The sequence below is a fragment of the Hemitrygon akajei genome, chromosome 1, assembly GCF_048418815.1.
Source record: "Hemitrygon akajei chromosome 1, sHemAka1.3, whole genome shotgun sequence".
In the NCBI taxonomy this organism is placed as follows: domain Eukaryota; kingdom Metazoa; phylum Chordata; class Chondrichthyes; order Myliobatiformes; family Dasyatidae; genus Hemitrygon; species Hemitrygon akajei.
In genome coordinates, this window is record NC_133124.1 from 193480524 (window position 1) to 193498918 (window position 18395).

Sequence of the window (18395 nt, forward strand, 5' to 3'; positions counted from 1 at the left end):
GCAAGTTGAATAGCTAATGAAATACTGGCAGTGAAACATAAATTTATTAGCTCCACTCTCTCCAACCAAGGCTCCACTGCAGTACTACTATTTTATTTGAGAGGGCAGTTTAGTATCCTTGCCAGATTCTTGGCATTCTCATTTTATATTGCCAAAAATTCCCTTTTCTTTTTATCAGAGCATTATTTTTGGAGGGCTTGATATGTAAGACATTTTCACTTGGCTGAATAGATTAGAGATAAGAATCGTGATCTTGCATCGAAAAATATTAGGAATTTCTTCATTAATTTTTGCAATCCTGCAAAAGGCTGAAGGTGCTTGATCATTCAGTAAGTTCGAGGCCAAGATCGATAGAATTGTGGATTATAGAAGTAGGATTGAAAAATATTTTAGGTAAATGATCACTGTGATATTGAAGAGGTGGGGCTTGGTGGTTGCATTTGTTCCTAATGTATTGTTTTAAAATGACTTCCTACCAATTGCACAAGTTGCACATAATTTTCTTTGAGCAGCATTTTGGATGCTGTGGAATTCTTTTTTGCTAATAAGATAAAGGGCTTATAAGTTCCTGCATTTTGTGTGAAATGGTTTGGAAACAAATGGAGTTAATAGACCCATTGAGACACTTTACAAGGAATCAAAACTAAGTAATTGTGTGAAATCTGTTAATCATCATAGTTAAAGCAGTTAAATAAATATTATTCAGGCTGGAAGAGGTGGAGGAATCTAGAACTATTTGAAATGAGGCAGCTTCAGATTTTTGCTTGGAGCATTTGAGTAGAAAGAAGAGAGTTGAATTCACATTAGGCACCAATTGAAGATTGGTGATAATATGCAAATTTTTAGACTGGAGAGATTCCATGACTGGACCAACCTGTTTTGAGAAATTAGAAGAGAATGCTTAACTAATTTGACAAAATGTTGGAGAGACTGAAGAATAAGTATGCTTCACAAACTGATTTAGAGGATGTATTTTGTGCAGGGATGATGCAAGCAGTCATCTTCTGAAAGAGTTAGAGTAAAATGTAATCCAATCACAAACAAGAGAAAATCTGCAGACGCTGGAAATCCAACTAACATATACAATATGCTGGAGGAACTGAGCAGGCCAGGCAGCATTTGTGGAAAAGGGTACAGTTGATGCCCTGCTGAAGGGTCTCTGTCCGAAACGTCGACTGTACTCTTCCATAGATGCTATCTGGCCTGCTAAGTTCTACAGGATTTTATGTACAGTAAAAGGTAATTTGAAAGGCTTCAGTTCAGGGTGTTAAAGATATTATTTAGTGGAGATGAGTGGGATGTTTGGATTAAGACTCATTTAGTCACATTTTCTGTAGACATTATGTTCTCATTAGCTACTATAAGAAAATAGTTTTTCTTTTGCTTCAAAAATTTGAGGAACAACATTTGAAGTTTTGGAAATTGTGTGATTTGTCTTTTGCCATAAATTGGGATACCGTTCTGTCCATTTTCCCAGTGTTTAAGAGTAATGTACAGATCCCGATTGAATCTGTTTTCTTTTTGGTATATTTGGGCAGTTCAGTGAAATGATACAGCACTCTGCTAAAAAAAAAAATCTGGCATCTAATGAAGGAATTGTGTTTGAAACTCTCAGACTACTTAAGTTTCAGTCTCTTGTAGAAGTCTTGGTAACCTTAATTGGAGAATCATAGTAGATTACTTTCCTGGCAGCCTTTTAAACAAATTATGAAATTCCTTACAATGTGCTTGAATACTGTGGCCCTTTATGAACCAGAACTTGCTGTGAGTCTGTTTGTTTGTTTCATGAGTAACTGGTTTGATAGATGGTTAGAAATTTCTGTTTCTATGTTAGTCCAATTTGTTTACTTAGGCAGAAAAACTCCTGTGCATTCAGTCAGATGCATAACAATGGTGAGCATAAAATGAGAAGTTCCTGTTCTGATGTTAACTGAAGGTACCAAGCTGGCTGGAGTTTCTCCCTATTTCAAGACGACTGAGTGGCACTTGGAGTTCAATGTTGCCCTGCTCTCATAAGTAAAACCTTGAAGGATCCCACCTGTCATGCTCATGGACTGTTTGTCCCATTCCCATCAGAGAGGAGACAATGTAGCATCCACACCAGGACCACCAGACTCAAAAACAGTAACTTTTCCCAAGCAGTAAAGCTGATCAACACCGCCACCCACTAACACACCCCTGCACACCTCACCACCACTACTTTATAATTTCCTTCTGTACAGGAACTCCTGTGCCTTGTGTCACCTTATGGACGTACAATAAGTCTTAAAATATATAAGCTATCTTATGTATTTACAGTTGCAAGGAGAAGTCTGTGAGCCCTTTGCAGTTACCTGGTTTTTAGCATTAATTACTCGTAAAATGTGGTCTGATCTTCTTCTAAGTCAATGGAATAGACAAACACAATCTGCCTAAACTAATAGCACACAAACAATTACTCTACTTCTCATCAATAGAGTACACTATTTAAACAATCACAGTTTAGTTTCAATTAGTATGTGAACCTCTGGGATAGTGCCTTCTACAAAAGTTATTTGGAGTTAGGTGTTCCAGTCAATGTGATGAGATTGAAGGTGTGGGTTGTAGAGGTGCCCTGCCCTATTTAAAATAAAGATACACAAAGTCAGGTTACTGACAGAGCCTGATGTTCATAAGAAAGGTCTGTTTATGTGCACCATGCCTCGATCAAAGCAATTTTCAGAGGACCTTACAAGAAGAATTGTTGAGATGCATGAAACTGGAACAGGTTGCAAAAACATTTTGAAAGACTGGCGTTCATCAGTCCACAATAAGAGAAATTGTCTAAAATAGTCTAAAATTCTTCCTTGCCATTGTGTAAATCTGATCAGCAGTTATAGGAAACGTTTGGTGGAGGTTGTTGCTGCTAAAGGAGTTACCAGTTATTAAGTACAAAGGTTCGTAAACTTTTTCCAGTCTGGACTGTGAGTGATTAAGCAATGTGTTCAATAAAGACATGAAGAGTACAATTGTTTGTCTGTTATTCGTTTAGGCAGATTGTATTTGTCTATTATTGTGACCTGGATCAGTCCACATTTTATGATTACTGCTGAAAAACAGGTCATTGTAAAGAACTTACAAACTTTTTCTTGCAACTGTATATTTATTTTATTGTTGTGTTCTTCATCTTAATGTGCTTTGTTGTGTGCTGCATTGGATCCGGGGAAACAATTATTTCATTCTCTGTTACAGTTGTGTACTAGAAATGACATCAAACAATCTTAAATCTAAAGCAGCCGAGTCTGAAATTATTTCACTTATTTTAAACTTCCTTTCTTGACGCTACTACTTCTGTTGTTGGGCCTCCAATCCAGTATTCTACACATTGGTGTTGATATGGAATATTGAACGTCCCAGTTGGTATTACACCCATATTGACTATTGGTCTTCAGTGATACTATTTAAAATGAAAGGACTGTTGTTGGTAATTGATGTTGAAATGGATCACTTCTCCAAAGGTTTCATCATTATTATTAGAGGCTATTATTTAGGAGTGACTTTTGATCTTTCACGAATGGAGATGCAACTTATGAAATTATTTGATGAAATAACATGTAGGATAGAGAAAGGAGAGTCAGTAGATGTTGTTTACTTGGATTTTTCAGAAGGCCTTTGACATGGTGCTGCACATGAGGCTGCCAAACAAGATAAGAGCCTGTGCTATTAAAGGAAAGATACTAGCAGGGATAGATATTTGGCTGTATGGCAGTAGCTCATTTCTGGTTGGCTGCCGGCTGGTGACTGCCTCAGAATACAAAGATGTCAATTTAGAACAGAGATGAGGAGGAATTTCTTTACCCAGAGAGTGGTGAATCTGTGGAATTTATTGGACATATGTTGCTGACTAGTAGTGTTCTGCAGGGTTTGGTATTGGGAACACTTCTTTTCACGTTATATGTCAATGATTTTGATGATGGAATTGATGGCTTTCTGGTCAAGTTTATGGATGATACAGAGTTAGAGGGGCAGCTGGTTTTGAGGAGGCAGTCTGCAAAAGGACTTGGACACATTAGAAGGGACACAGAAGTGCTAGATGGAATATAGTACAGGAAAGTGAATGGTCATGCACTTTGGCAGATGGAATAAAGGTGTAGACTATTTTCTAAATGTGGAGATGCATAGGGTTGTGAGAGTTCTCGTGGATTCCCTAATGATTACTTTGCAGGTTGAGTCAGTGGTAAGGAAGGTAAATACAATGCTAGCATTCATTTCAAGGAGACTAGAATATAAAAGCTAGGATATAATGCTAAAGCTTTATATGCCATTGGTCAGACTGTATTTGGAGTTTTGAGCAGTTTTGGGCCCCTTATCTAAGAAAAGGTGCTGGTATTGGAGAGGGTCCAGCAGAGGTTCATGAGAATGATCCTGAGAATGATAGGGTTAATATACGAGGGATTCAGAAGAATGAGCAGGGGAGAACCACAGTGGAATCTATTAAATTTTGAAAGAACTAGATAGAATAGATGCGGAGAGAATGTTTCCTACAGTGGGGAGTCTAGGATCAGAGGGCACAGTCTCAGAATAGAGACACGTCTACTTAGAACTGATGATTAGAACAGAGTGTGATGAATTTGTGGAATTCATTGTCACGATGGCTGTGGAGGCCATGCCATTGGCTATATTTAAAATAGTGGTTAGTAGGTTTTTGATTAGCTAGGACATCAAAGGTTATGGGGAGAAGGCAAGAGAATGGGGTTGAGAGGGATAATAAATTAGCAATGATGGAATTGCCGAGCAAACTTGATGGGCTCAATGACCTAAATCTGCCCATATATCCGATCTTCTTGCTATGGTCTTGATTATGATGGGATATCTCTATCAGTCCAAGCAATGTGGAAATAAGCTTATAATCTCCAGAACTAGGGAACAGTTGTACAATCAGTTGTGTACAGGCAGTCCCTGGGTCACAAACGCCTGACTTACAGGCAACTAGTACTTATGAATGGACTGCCATAAAGCCTATTAAATTAAAAATTTCAGTTAAAACATTGCGCAGCTTCAGCGGTTTATCGGCTCAAGGAAGGAGAATGCTGTCCGCTATTGTAAGTTGGATCACGTTGCCGTTAACACTGTTGAATGTGTAACTTCGTATTTGGCTTAAATTTTTCTCTTAATTTACCATTGTAACCATGCCTCCAAAGCGTAAGTCCAATGCAAATGCTGGTGGTGCATCAAAGAAAAGGAAAATGATCACGACTGAAAATAAAGTGGAAATAATAACGCGATCGGAAAGAGGTGAAATGCCATCGGTCATTGGAAAAGAGTTAGGCTACAGTCAGTCAATGATCGGAACAATTTTAAAAGATAAAGTGAGAATAATGGAGAATGTGAAAGGACTTGCCCCGATGAATGCTACAGTTATTACTAAGCAATGCAGCGGTTTAATTATTGAAATGGAAAGGCTATTGATAATTCGGTTAGACGATCAAAATCAGTGTAATATGCCTATTAGCCTTACTTTAGTGCAAGAAAAGGGCTCGAAGCCTTTTCAATGATTTAAAAGCTACAAGTGCAGCAAGTGAAGGTGATTGTGACGAAGAAGTTGTTTCCAGTAGGGGTTGGTTCAATCGTATCAAAGTGAGGGCAAATTTACATAATATTAAAGTGCAAGGTGAAGCAGTGAACGCTGACGTAATTGCTGCGAGTGATTTTCCTGAAATGTTGAAAAAAATTATTGAGGAGGGAGGTTATTTGCCAGACCAAATATTTAATGTAGATGTGACTGGCTGCTTTTGGGAAAAAAATGCCTGAAAGGACCTACATTTCAGAAGAGGAAAAATGTACATCAGGGCAGAAGGCATCGAAGGACAGGCTAACGTTATCGCTTGGAGGTAACGCATCTGGGGATTTCAAGCTCAAGCCTTTGCTTGTGTATCACCCTCTAAACCCGAGGGCACTTTGCCATATCATTAAGGCATCTCTTCCCGTTATTTGGAAGGCAAATGCAAAGGCTTGGGTTACAATTGCCATCTTTGAAGATTGGTTCTTGAAGCATTTTTGTCCCTGCTGTTGAACGTTCCAAATGCCCCTTCCAGTATGCAAGACATTGATGGAAGGAGAGTAGGTGTTAACCTTTAATCATGATTTTTTTCTCTTTTTTTTTTCTATCAAAACTGTTTAAAGAGCTGTCTTTTTACAGTACTGTATACCTACGCACACAGATTCTCTCTCTCTTCAGTACAGTACTGTATGTAGTTACCTTTATTACTGTATTATGTTTAAAGTGTTTCAGTGTATTTGGAAGTGTTTCTTAAGTGTTTTATATGCATAGAAAGGTAAAATATATACTATATACTAAGACAAACATCTGACTAACTGACGCTAAATAAGAACTGTATGTACCTGTTCCGACTTACCTACAAATTCGACTTAGAAACAGACTTAGGAACGGATCTTGTTTGTAACCCAGGACGGCCTGTATTTAAAAAAAATCTAAAATTCAGAGTGAAATGTAACTGCTGCAGTGGACAATATCCAGAGAGAATTACTCAGATTCATTTACCCATTTTTAATGGTAATTGAATTTTTAATGAAAGCAAAAATCACATTTTACCATAGAGCACAATCTTGTTTGTGTCACTTTTTAATTAAAGCTCAGAATAAACATTTTCCTTGTGAAACCCACTATCAATGTTAAATTTTGAACACTGTGTTCCAAATCTGCCCTTTTTGATTATCACTTCCTCCCTCCCGAATACAGTTGTCTCCAAGAGCTACAGCTTCCTTTGGCATCAGCAGCATCATTTTATTAAACCTCTATCTGAAGATTGTCTTTTAAATTGCATGGTCTCATTTATTTACAGATCTTGTAAATTTACTTAGCCTGGCCCTATTGGAGACATTTAGTTTACAATGTATGATTTAATAATGTTACAAAAAATGTTGATTGCCCAGTTACTCGCTTTTTCTAAAGACCTCAATATGGGGTAAGGATAAATAATGACAGGAATTGGTATACGAGAGGCACTGTTAAAGGTGCGTTTTGAAATGGGGCCTCACAAGGGAGAAGGGGGAATAAAGTACAAGGACATGGGAATAGAATACTGGAGTGTAAGCTCAATGGCATTGTTCATAGATTTCTTGAGCTACAATTCTTTGCTTTGGTGTAATCAGTCCTTTCACTTTTTTCCAAGCTCTCTAAGCAAACAGTACTTTGCACTGCTCTCACTTTCTCCCTTCATCTGAAAGTGATGACTTAAACTTCACATTTCTGCATCATCAGAAAGGACTACAGGACCTTGGTCATGTAATCACTTCTGTTTTGACAATAAGTGATTTTGAGTTTCTTTCTGGCTTCCAGCAAAGTCCTTAGTTATGGACTTTCTGCAGAAGTTACAAGGTAGCAGTCATGGAACTGAGTAGCAGCTTTTTTAAAAAACTCTCTTGGCCCGAGGCTAGTGTCCTGAAGCTCTAGATACAAACAGTGAAGCAATGGAACTTTTCTGATCTGTGGTTCAGGAATGCACAAGTATGTGCACTTGCCCCTGGAGGTTGAAATTAATTATTTTAATAAATGGCAGATTTTTGCAAATGGTCCTAAATATTGCCAGTGGAATTGACTTGCTGAATTTAGTATGGTTAGTTATTTCTGCAAACCTTTTCTGGTCTTGGTGAGATATGCCAATTGCTTATGGCAATGTGCCTGCAATTGTGGGGATTATTTTTTATTTTCTTCAGCCAAATTGGACACGGTTAAGAAAGTGACTGAAGCAATTGAATCATCTTGTGTTTTAGACTCTGAAATGATGGCCTTATGTTGTTGCTGTATGAATAGGTCTTGAGAGTGTATGGGTGTATGTGACACAGATGTTGTCACAGACCAATTGATGCTTGAGATGTGTTCAACACATTGTATTTATTTAATATCTAAGAAAAATACCACAGCAATTTCACGGTCTCTGCTCTTTCACATAGTATGGTTCGAGTTATAGGTGTGTACAGCAAGGCATGCAGGAAGGATACAAAGAAGACCAGCAAAAGAACTGTTATGGAAAAAATGTCCTTGAGTTGAGAAGGCAGGTTTTATTGTTACTGACACTGGTGATCAGTATAAACGGGGAATATCACTGCTTCTCAGTCATCCAGGACCCTGTTTCACTGAAGTATGAACACCTGTCACAGACAGTGAAAATTATTCCCTCTTTTATGTTGATTTTCTTAAGTATTGTGTTTCAGTTGGTATGCTTGCATCAGGAGTTTGAGAAACTTTATTCCTACCTTTAGGGACTGGAATTTCAGGTAAGTGCAGTACCTCCATTGGTCTGAATGTGAAAGACCAAAGCTCTTTCAATTTCAGGTTCAAGTTTATTGTCATTCAGCTATATGTAGTACATATATACCACCAAGCACAGCACTGTACTTATAATTCACAAAACAACGCACAAAGCAATATTATCACAATCAATAAAATATATTCCAGAAGATTGACATTTAGTATAAAAGGCAGTTATGACACAAGTCAAAAAGTCAGCAGTTTAGCGCTACTGCTGCTTCATAAGTGATTAGACCAGGTGGTAGCAAGGAATTCAGTAGTCTCATGGCCTGGCCTTTCCCATCCTAACAGTTCTTGTCCGAATGCTACGGTACTTCATGTCTGATATTAGGGAGCCAAAGAGATTTTGGGATGAATGGGAGGGATCTGTGATGATCCTTTCAGTGTTCGCAGTACTTTGTAGGGTCTTGTGCTCAGAGGCACAAGAAATTCCCAAACCAGATGGTGATGCACTTGGTCAGAACACTCTCAATTACACTCCTGTATAAAATGGTTAGAACGGATGGTGGTGGAGGAGGTGGGGAGAGAAAGAGACTTGCGTGGCTCAATCTCCTCAGGAAGTGGAGACAATGCTGTACTTTCTTGACTAAAGAAATAGTGTTGAGGGACCAGGTGAAGTTGTGTGCACTCCAAGAAACTTGGTGGTCCTAACTCTCTCCACTGAGGTGCTGTTTATGTACAGTGAGGTGTGGTCAGCCTGCACCTTCCTAAAATCCACAATCATTTATTCAGTCTTGTTCACATTGAGGCTCAAGTTGTGCTCACACCATTCTACAAGTCCCCCTCTGTCTTCTGTATACGCTGTCTTGTCATCATTATTGATAAGGCCAACCACTGTTATGTCATCTCTGAACTTTGTTCAGTTTGAATGGGATCTTGCAGTACAGTTATAAGTCAACAACATCAGTTAGACATGAGATCCTGACAAATTGTTTCAAAGAAGAGTGAAATAATTCTTGGCATCCTGCCAGCATGTGTCACAGCCAAAACCTCAAGACATTGATCATTATTCAGTGAGGTGTATGGGAGCTTGCTGTGTGTGAATTTGTTGCAGTTTTCCCAAGCAATAACTCAATTCCTAAGTGATTTATTATTCTTAAACATTGGGGCATTCTGAGGTTAAAAGTGGTGTATTGTTGTAAAGGAGTATATTTTCCCCAGATTGGGTGGGGTGCTTTAATTAAAAGAATGAGAGTAGATCATTTGGCCATTTGTGTTTTTTCCCAGTGTCATGACTGATCTTTTTCCATCAGTATACTTTCCTATGGTAACATTGCATCTCAATTCATTTAATGTGCAAAAATCTATTGATCCGACTTATTGAAGTGAAACCCAGCATTATTGCTGGTTAACTGCCCTCAGAGAAGAAATGTCTCTTCAGTGTCCAATGACCAATCCCTAATCTTGTGACTGTTACCCCTGGTTCACAAAAATAATTCCAGGATTGAACGGCTTGTCGTATGAAGAGCGTTTGATTACTCTAGGCCTGTATTCACTAGAATTCAGAAGAATGAGGAGTAACCTAATTGAAACCTATCAAATGTTGGAAGACCTCAAAAGAATGGATGTGAAGAGGATGTTGCCTATGGTGGGAGAGTCTAGGACCAAAGGTCAAGCCTTAGAATAGAGGGGCATCCTTTTAGAATGGAGATGAAGAGGAATTTCCTTAGTCGTAGAGTGGTGACTCTGGAATTCATTGCCTCAGGCTGCAGTAGAGGTCAAGTTATTGGCTATATTTAAGGCAGAAGTTAATAGACTCTTCATTGGTCAGGGCATGAAGGGATACAGGAAGAAGGCAGGAGATTTGGGCTGAGCAGAAAAATAGATCAGTCACGATGAAGCAGATTCGATGGGCCAAATGGCCTAATTCTGTTCCTATATCTTATGGTCTTATGGTTATGGTTCTAGTACCCCTAGCCAGAGCAAGTCTCATCCCTCCAACTACGTCATTGCTCTTGTACTCAAGTCCTCTTGTAATAAAGCCAATATACAGTTTGACTTCCTAATTACCTGCTATATAATCTGTTTTTAATCAGTAATCAAGTCAAAGTTGCCATTTTGCAATTCCACATTGGCTTTCCCCAGTCCTTCATTATTTTTTAATGCAATGTTCAGGTTTCACTTTTGTAATATTGGATACTAGCAATTTCCCTGTTGGTGCATTGTCTGTCCCTTGACTGAAGCTGGATCCTGGACTTCCTTTCAACGCATTCAACTTAAATAATCTGGTGATTTGATAACTAATGCAGTCAATGTCTGTGATCTGCTGGTGACTGCCAAACCACTCGTAAGGATGATCTTGCCTCTGGGTGTCCAAGGAACTTTTGAGTTCTGAATTTAGTATTTGCAGTTCTTACATAATTTTTGGGGTGGTGTAGCTGTTATCGCAATCAATTTACAGCGTCACTGATGAGAGTCCAATTCCCGCTGCTGTCTGTGAGGAGTTTGTTGGTTTTCCCCATGACAATGTGGATTTTCTCCATTTGCTGCGGTTTCCTCTAACATTCCAGATATACATCTAGGGTTAGTAATTTATAGGCATGTCGTGTTGGCACTGGAAGTGTGATGACAGTTGTGGGCTGCTTCCAACATAATCCCCACTGATTTGATTTGATGCAAGCAATGCATTTCATTGGATGTTTCAATGTACAAAGCTAGTCTTTGCAGGTCTGAATTTGGACTCTAAAATTGTGAACTTGAGTTGCTGGTTTATGAAAGTACTTTGAAGAGAAGAGGGCGTGTATGATACAGATATTGTCACAGACTCAAAGCAGGATTTGGATCCTTTTTTGCCTGGCTGTATTGGCATATGACTGTATTCTTCAGGTCTGGCTCACATCCTTCTGGTGGGTATATAGAAACATAGAAACTCAGAAAACCTACAGCACAATACAGGCCCTTTGGCCCACAAAGCTGAACATGTCCCCACCTTAGAAATTACTGGGGTTACCCGTAGTGCTCTATTTTTCTAAGCTCCATGTACCTATCCAATACTCTCTTAAAAGACCCTATCGTATCTGCCTCCACTGCTGTTGCCGGCAGCCCATTCCATGCACTCACCACTCTGCGTTTATAAAAAAAAAACTTACCTCTGACATCTCTGTACCTACTCCCAAGCACCTTAAACCAGTGCCCTCTTGTGATAGCCATTTCAGCCCTGGGAAAAAGTCTCTGACTATCCACACGCTCAGTGCCTCTCATCACCTTATACAGTTCTATCAGGTCACCTCTCATCCTCCGTCACTCCAAGGAAAAAAGGCCGAGTTCACACAAGATATTCTCATAAGGAATGCTCCCCAATATAGGTAACATATAGCTGCAATATTACCTCTCGGCTCCTAAATTCAATTCCATGATTGATGAAGGCCAATACACCATACGCCTTCTTAACCACAGAGTCAACCTGCGCAGCTGCTTTGAGTGTCCTATGGACTCGCACCCTGAGATCCCTCTGATCCTCCACCCTTCCAAGAGTCTTACCATTAATACTATATTCTGCCATCATACTTGACCAACCGAAATGTACCACTTCACATTTATCTGGGTTGAACTCCATCTGCCACTTCTCAGTCCAGTTTTGCATCCTATCAATGTACCGCTGTAATCTCTGACAGCCCTCCACACTATCCACAACACCGCCAACCTTTGTGTCATCAGCAAACTTTCTAACCCATTCCTCCACTTCCTCATCCAGGTCATTTATAAAAATCACGAATAGTAAGGGTCCTAGAACAGATCCCTGAGGCACATCTATACATTTGACATATCACACAATTGTCCAGATTGAAGACTTCAATACTGGACATAGTATTTCCAATGTATATTTCATAGCAAATGTTCCAACTCCCCCCAACAATCTTATAAATCCAGGCTCTGTGCCTGGGGACCCAGGATCCTTGCGATCTCCAGGCACAGAGCTCAAAAAAGGCGAAGTAACGGACTTTTAACATTGTAAACCAGTGAGTTGTTTGTTATCTCTCCCGCTTGTTGGAAAATGGAATGGAGTCACCTCTTTCTCCCTTATTAGTAGAGAGAGAGAGCCTGCAGCATATCGAATTAACGCATGAACACTGTAGTCTTTGGCGTAACTGCAAATCTGTGTCTTTGCTATTGCTTTGCTCACGCTTGAGTGCTGGTAGTGGGTAAGCTTTATTTTTGCTGGTGGAGGGGTAGAGGGATTGTTGCTTACTGCCACTTACGCGCGGGAGGGTGAGGAGCTGGTGGGGGACTTTGGGGTTCTAACATTTAACGGTCATTCATTCTTTGGGGCACTCCTCTGTTTTCCTGGATGGTTGTGCAGAAAAAGCATTGCAGGATGTATATTGTATACATTTCTCTAACATTAAATGTACCTTTGAACCTTTGAATAACATACTGTTGTGGGATGGAAATGTGGAAAAAATGGTTGAAGTGCTCTGTCACGTAGCCATGCAGAACAGAAATAGGTCCTTCTTCCCACCAAGTTCTGGAAGTCAGAATTGAACTAGGGTCGCTGGAATCGTGAAGCAGTAATTCTAGCTTTGTCAATGTGCTGGTGGTCTTTTTCTTGCAATTCACAGTAAACAGGCACACATCTCATATCTGGAATCCACTATGCTGCATGATTAGGTTCCCTATTGCCTTTCAACTCCCACCCAAGAAAAAAATCTGTTTAAGAAATATTGTTACTTCAGAGATTTCTGCTTCTACCTCCTTTGACCAATGATTATTGAAGGGTAAAGAAATGAAGGAAAATATTTCCAAGTTAATTACAATTTAATTATTGTTTTTTTTTGTTTGTTGTAAATTACTCCCCTTAAATGCTGCACAATAGTAAATTTACTAGCTGTATCTCTGTGTAATGAAGGACATGATAGTTGATTATTCTGACTAACTAAGTTCACAGACTCGTCCATAGCTGCCAGTTTTAATCATGCAAATTTGGGAAAAATATTTGTGAATTAGATCTCACCTTATTGGATTTGGAACAAAATGTGAATGCTTTTTCCTTGCATAAGCAAGGCTTTATTGAATCAACCTTATTTTCCTAGAGAATGCAACTCTTGTTTTCCAAGTAAATATCAATAATCAGCATTGAGCATCTTCCGATAGAAGGAATAATTCTCCAAATGATCTTGTGTCAATATGCTCTATACAGGGTGCGTTATATCACTATTACAACTGTAAATGTGGCATCCCTTAATATTTCCGTTTCTTTTGAATTGCTGACTAAGGTAGGGGTGCTGTTCCTTTGTGATCCATAGCCCCTTGATATTTTATCCACAACTTTTTATTGTGTAGGTCAGTGAATAACTCCACTGTCTTCACAATAGGTTAAGTTTTTTCTTGCCAAATTATCACAGGTACACATATTCTCTGTCGGCATTTTAAGTCTTTACCCTTTGAATGAAGGTCTTATTCTTGCTACGGCCAGTTTGTAATGTAACTGCTTCACCTGAGCTGAACACTCACCATTGTAGACATTTAATATGGGACCTGTTCACTTTCATATCACAGTGTCTTACTGTAAATAGTCCATTTGTCAAACCCAAGACTAAAATAAATAATAAGCTACTTCGCCCCTCAAGTTTTGTTTGCCAGAGAATAAGATTGGTGACTTTCCTCAAGGCCTCATTCCTGGCCTCTTCCCATATCCCTTGATTTTCTTACTGTTTTTATTAATGTATCAGATTTGATCAAGGAATTGTTCTTGACAACCATCTGAGGCAAGAGTTTTACAGAGACTTGAGCCTTTGTGAGAAGAAATTCTTCTTTATCTCAGTATTAAGTGAGTGCCTCCTTATTCTGGGGCAATGTACTCATGAGGGGAATATTGAGGAGATTTGGTTTGTCACCTGAAAAATTCAAACTTCTACAGATGTACACTGGGGAGTTTTCTGACAGGCTGTATCACTGTCTGGGAGGGGGAGGGGTGTTTCTGCACAGGATTAAAATAAGCTACAGAAAATTGTTAATTTAGTTAGCTCTATCTTGGGTACCACCCTCTATAGTGTCCAAGACATCTTCAAGGAGTGGTGCCTCAGAAAGACCACACCTTTTATTAAGGACCCCCATCACCCAGCACATGCTTACCTTCTCATTGTTACCATCAGGAAGGAGATACAGAAGCCTGAAGGCACACACTCAGTGATTCAGGAACAGCTTCTTCCCCTCTGCCATCTGATTCCTAAAAGGACATTGAACCCATGAACACTACTTCAAGTTTTTTTAAAATATATTTCTGTTTTTACATTATTTTTAAGTTAGATAAAAATAAGTCAATTACTATATATATATATAGTAATTTACTTATTTTTATTTATATTGTCATGTATTGCATTGTACTACTGCTGCTAAGTTAACAAATTTCATGACATATGCTAGTGTTATTAAACTTGATTCTGATATTCTCCTGGCATTTATCTCAAGGTGATCTTATAGGTTTCATTAACCTAGCCTCCCCTTTTCAACTACTGAGTGCAGATTGAATTTGTTCACTGTTTCTTCAAGAGGTATTCCATCCATGCCTCAGATTGGCCTGGTCTTCTGTGTACTGCCTTGAATGAGAAGCCTTCTTGAATGAAATGACCAAACCTTTACACAGTTCTAGTAGGTCTTCCCATTATACCCCTCTCCTCCCTTTAAATTAAAACTAATGTTCCATTAGTTTTCCCAATGGAGTATGCTGTTTTTTTTCTTTCTTGTACTTTGTGCGGTAGCTTTATGTGTTTCTCTATTTACATAATATGCTTTCATTGTTCATGTTAGTAAGTTGAACTTCACATCTCTGGCATTACTTTCCAGTTGCCATCATTTTGAGAGTTTGCGTAAGCTATTCATGGGTCTCCATAAGCTGCTTGTATCGTTGCAGCTTGACTTTCCCTACATTTGTATTATCTGCAGATTTGGCTACAGTGTACTCATTTCCTTCCTCTGAACTATTACTGTATATTGTAAACAGCTGCAGTCCCAACACTCCACTGGTTAAGAATATTCAGTAATTCTTTTACCCCCACTAGTTGTTTCCTGCTAGTTACAGTTCCTCTCTTAATATACTGCCTCTCATAGCATGAGATCTTGCCTTGCAAAGTAACCATTTTTATCGTGCAGCTTGTTAAACACTAGTCCAATTGTATTACATCTTCTGTTTCCCCATCCATCTACTTTAGCTAGTACTTTATTGAATAACTTGCATAAATTTGGAGGAAATTAATTTGCCCTGAATGAAGCTGTGCTGTTCTTTGAGATTATAACTTTCAGAATATTCTGCTGTTACCTGCCCAATAATTTATTCTAATGTTTTCCGATAGTAGGTATTAGGCTATGTTTCTTGCTTCCCCCTCTTTCGGAATCGGAGTCTTGTTTTGTTAGTTTTCCAAACCTTTCTGAAACCTAAGGACATTTGAAGGATCCTTCCTCCTCTTTTTTTGTTTTGTCTTCCCCTCTCTGAGTTCTGTGATGGTTGGATCTGCAGGCTCCTGGAAAATGAGCATGCTGTGGCTGATGGGGCAGGTAGGTAGTTTGTGAGGCATTGCTTCATTGCTGTTTATGCAGGGCTTCTCTTTGTTCCTGCTATTGGCTTCAAAGTTTTCATTGCCATTTGAAGCCTGCTTCCACTTGGTCGTAGGCCAGAGGTTCTTAGAAATCAGTGGTGATATTACCCCTTAAGGAAGCTTTGTGCAAATCCTTGAATCTTTTCTGTCTACCTGCTAATCTCCCATTTCAGAGCATGTAATAGTTTTGACACAAGAAATTGTGGATGCTGGAATCTGAAGCAACAAACAGTCTGCTGGATGAATTCAGTGGGTTGAGCAGCAATAGGGGAGGAAAGGAATTGTTGACATGTTAGGTCGAAACTCAGAATCTGGAACTGGGTTTCAAACTGAGACATGAACAGTTACTTCCATAGATGTTGCTTGACTGAGTTCCTCCAGCAGATATGAGTTGTGTGCATGCTACGTTGCTGGCAGCAGCGTGGCTACGCTGTAAATAACGCATTTCACTGTATGTTCCCATGTAAGTGTGTAAAATAAAGCTAATCCTACAGATTGTTTATTTTTTTCTAATAATTTTTTTTTGCTTTCAGGTGTGTGATTAATATAACCTGTACAGCATAAACCACTGAGAGTAACGAGACTGGGTGCTGAGGGTGTTAGCCTGGGCAAGATTGCTAATGTTGCTTACCCAAGCAGTGGATTTAGAGGATTTTGTTTGGCATTTGTGGTATTTTTCCAGGGCTTTTTGGTACAGTAATGTATGTGAAAGGAGGGCAAGGATGGTTATTGACTGAGTTTTCTGCCAGATTTATGTCTTGCTCTTCAGATACCTTTTCCCTCAATTGACCAGAGATTGTACTGGTACAGTGATGTGTTCATTGATATCTGCCTCTCCAAGGAGGTGGATCCCAAAATCTGGGAAGTGGTCCATGTTTTACAAGGTTTCACCCCGACTCCATCTACATCCATACAAACTTGAGTGCAGACAGTGTCAGAATCAGGATTACAATCACCGACCGGCATATGTTGTGATAGTTGTTGCTTTTGCTGCAGCAGTACAATGCATTACATATTAATAAATAATGCAAAAAAAGTAGCAAGGGGAAGACAGTTTTCCTGAATCATTAAGTGTGTGCCTTTGAGCTCTTGACCCTCCTTCCTGTTAGTAACAAGAAGAGGCCATGTCCTGGTGATAGGGATCCTTAATGATGGATTGATTGAGTTCACCTCTTTATGTAGCTTCTTTTGATTCTCTGCAGTTCCCCATCCCCAATACCAATGATGTTGCAGCCAGTTAGAATGCTCCTCAAGATACATCTACAGAAATTTACGAGTGTCTTTAATGCCATACCAAATTTCCTGAAACTCCCAATGAAATTCCCAATACCTGTTGTTATCCCTTCTTTGTAACTGCATTGATATGTTGAGCCCAGGATAGGTCCTTGGTTGTTGACATCCAGGAACTTGAAATTGCTCCCTCTTTCTTCTTCTGTCCCTCTGAGGACTGGTGTGTGTATCCTTGTTCCATTCTTTCACAACCAGTTCTTTTGTTTTACAAGATTGTTGCTATGACACCACTCAACTAGCTGATGTATCTCACTCTTGTATACCTTCTTGTCACCACCTGAAATTCTGCCAACAATAGTTGTGTCATCAGCAAATTTATAGACAGCATTTGAGCTGTGCCTAGCCACACAGTCATAGGTGTAAAGAGAGTAGACCAGGGGGCTAAGTGCACATCCTTCAGGTGCACCATTGTTGATTGTCAGTGAGGTAGAGATGTTATTTCCAATCCGTACAGACTGGTCTTCCATTGAGAAAGTTGAGGATACAGTTGCAGAGAGAGGTACAAAGGCCCGGGCTTTGGAGTTTTCAATTAGAATTTTAGGAAAGATTGTGTTAAGTGCTGAGCTGTCGTCAATAAACAGCTTCCTGACATAAGTATTAGTACTGTCTAGATGATCTAAGGACACTTGAAGACCCAATGAAATCACATCTGCTGTAGAACTATTGTGGCGGTAGGCAAATTGCAGTGGGTCGAGGTCCTTGCTGAGACAGGAGTTGATTCCAACCATGACCAACCTCTCAAAGCACTTCATCAGTGAAGATGTGAGTGTTACTGGACGATAGTCATTAGAGCAGCTACCCTGCTCTTTCACTGGTATGATTGTTGTCATTTTGAAGCAGGTGGGAACTTAAGACTATAGCAATGAGAGATTGAAAATGTCATTGCCATAATTTACCTGTTTGATAATAAATGAAGTAATGTTTTCAGGTATTGTATAAGTACAGTTTAATTGTTTCACAGTTTATTTCGAAGGCAACTCTCACATTCAATTTCAGCCATGCTTTCCATACTCACTTGTTTCCTTAACTCGGGTACTTGCAGATCGAGATCTCCATCTACGAAGATCGCAGTTTCACTAGTGGAAGATGAACTATGGATTAAGTGAGGTATGAATTTACAGGGCTGGATACAGCACATTTTGAGCAGAAATACACAATGAAATGTTGTTACTAAATGTACTGAAGAGTCGTCAACTTTAGTTACCATCACTACTATGTCTTGTAGTGCCATAGATGTGATACTATACTATATACTATAGATGTGATTCTGCAAGAGCATCTTG

The 18395-nt window shown here is 39.3% G+C and overlaps 1 protein-coding gene across 1 annotated transcript in view; it reads left to right on the forward strand.

The window, feature by feature from the left end:
- LOC140734366 (golgin subfamily A member 7-like) overlaps window positions 1–18395 on the forward strand; it is a 69206-nt gene that overhangs the window by 21218 nt on the left and 29593 nt on the right. Inside the window, exon 5 of the mRNA XM_073058239.1 lies at window positions 18155–18219. Within this exon, the coding sequence (XP_072914340.1) occupies window positions 18155–18202 (48 nt within the window). The 3' untranslated portion in view covers window positions 18203–18219. The remainder of the gene's footprint in view (window positions 1–18154; window positions 18220–18395) is intronic.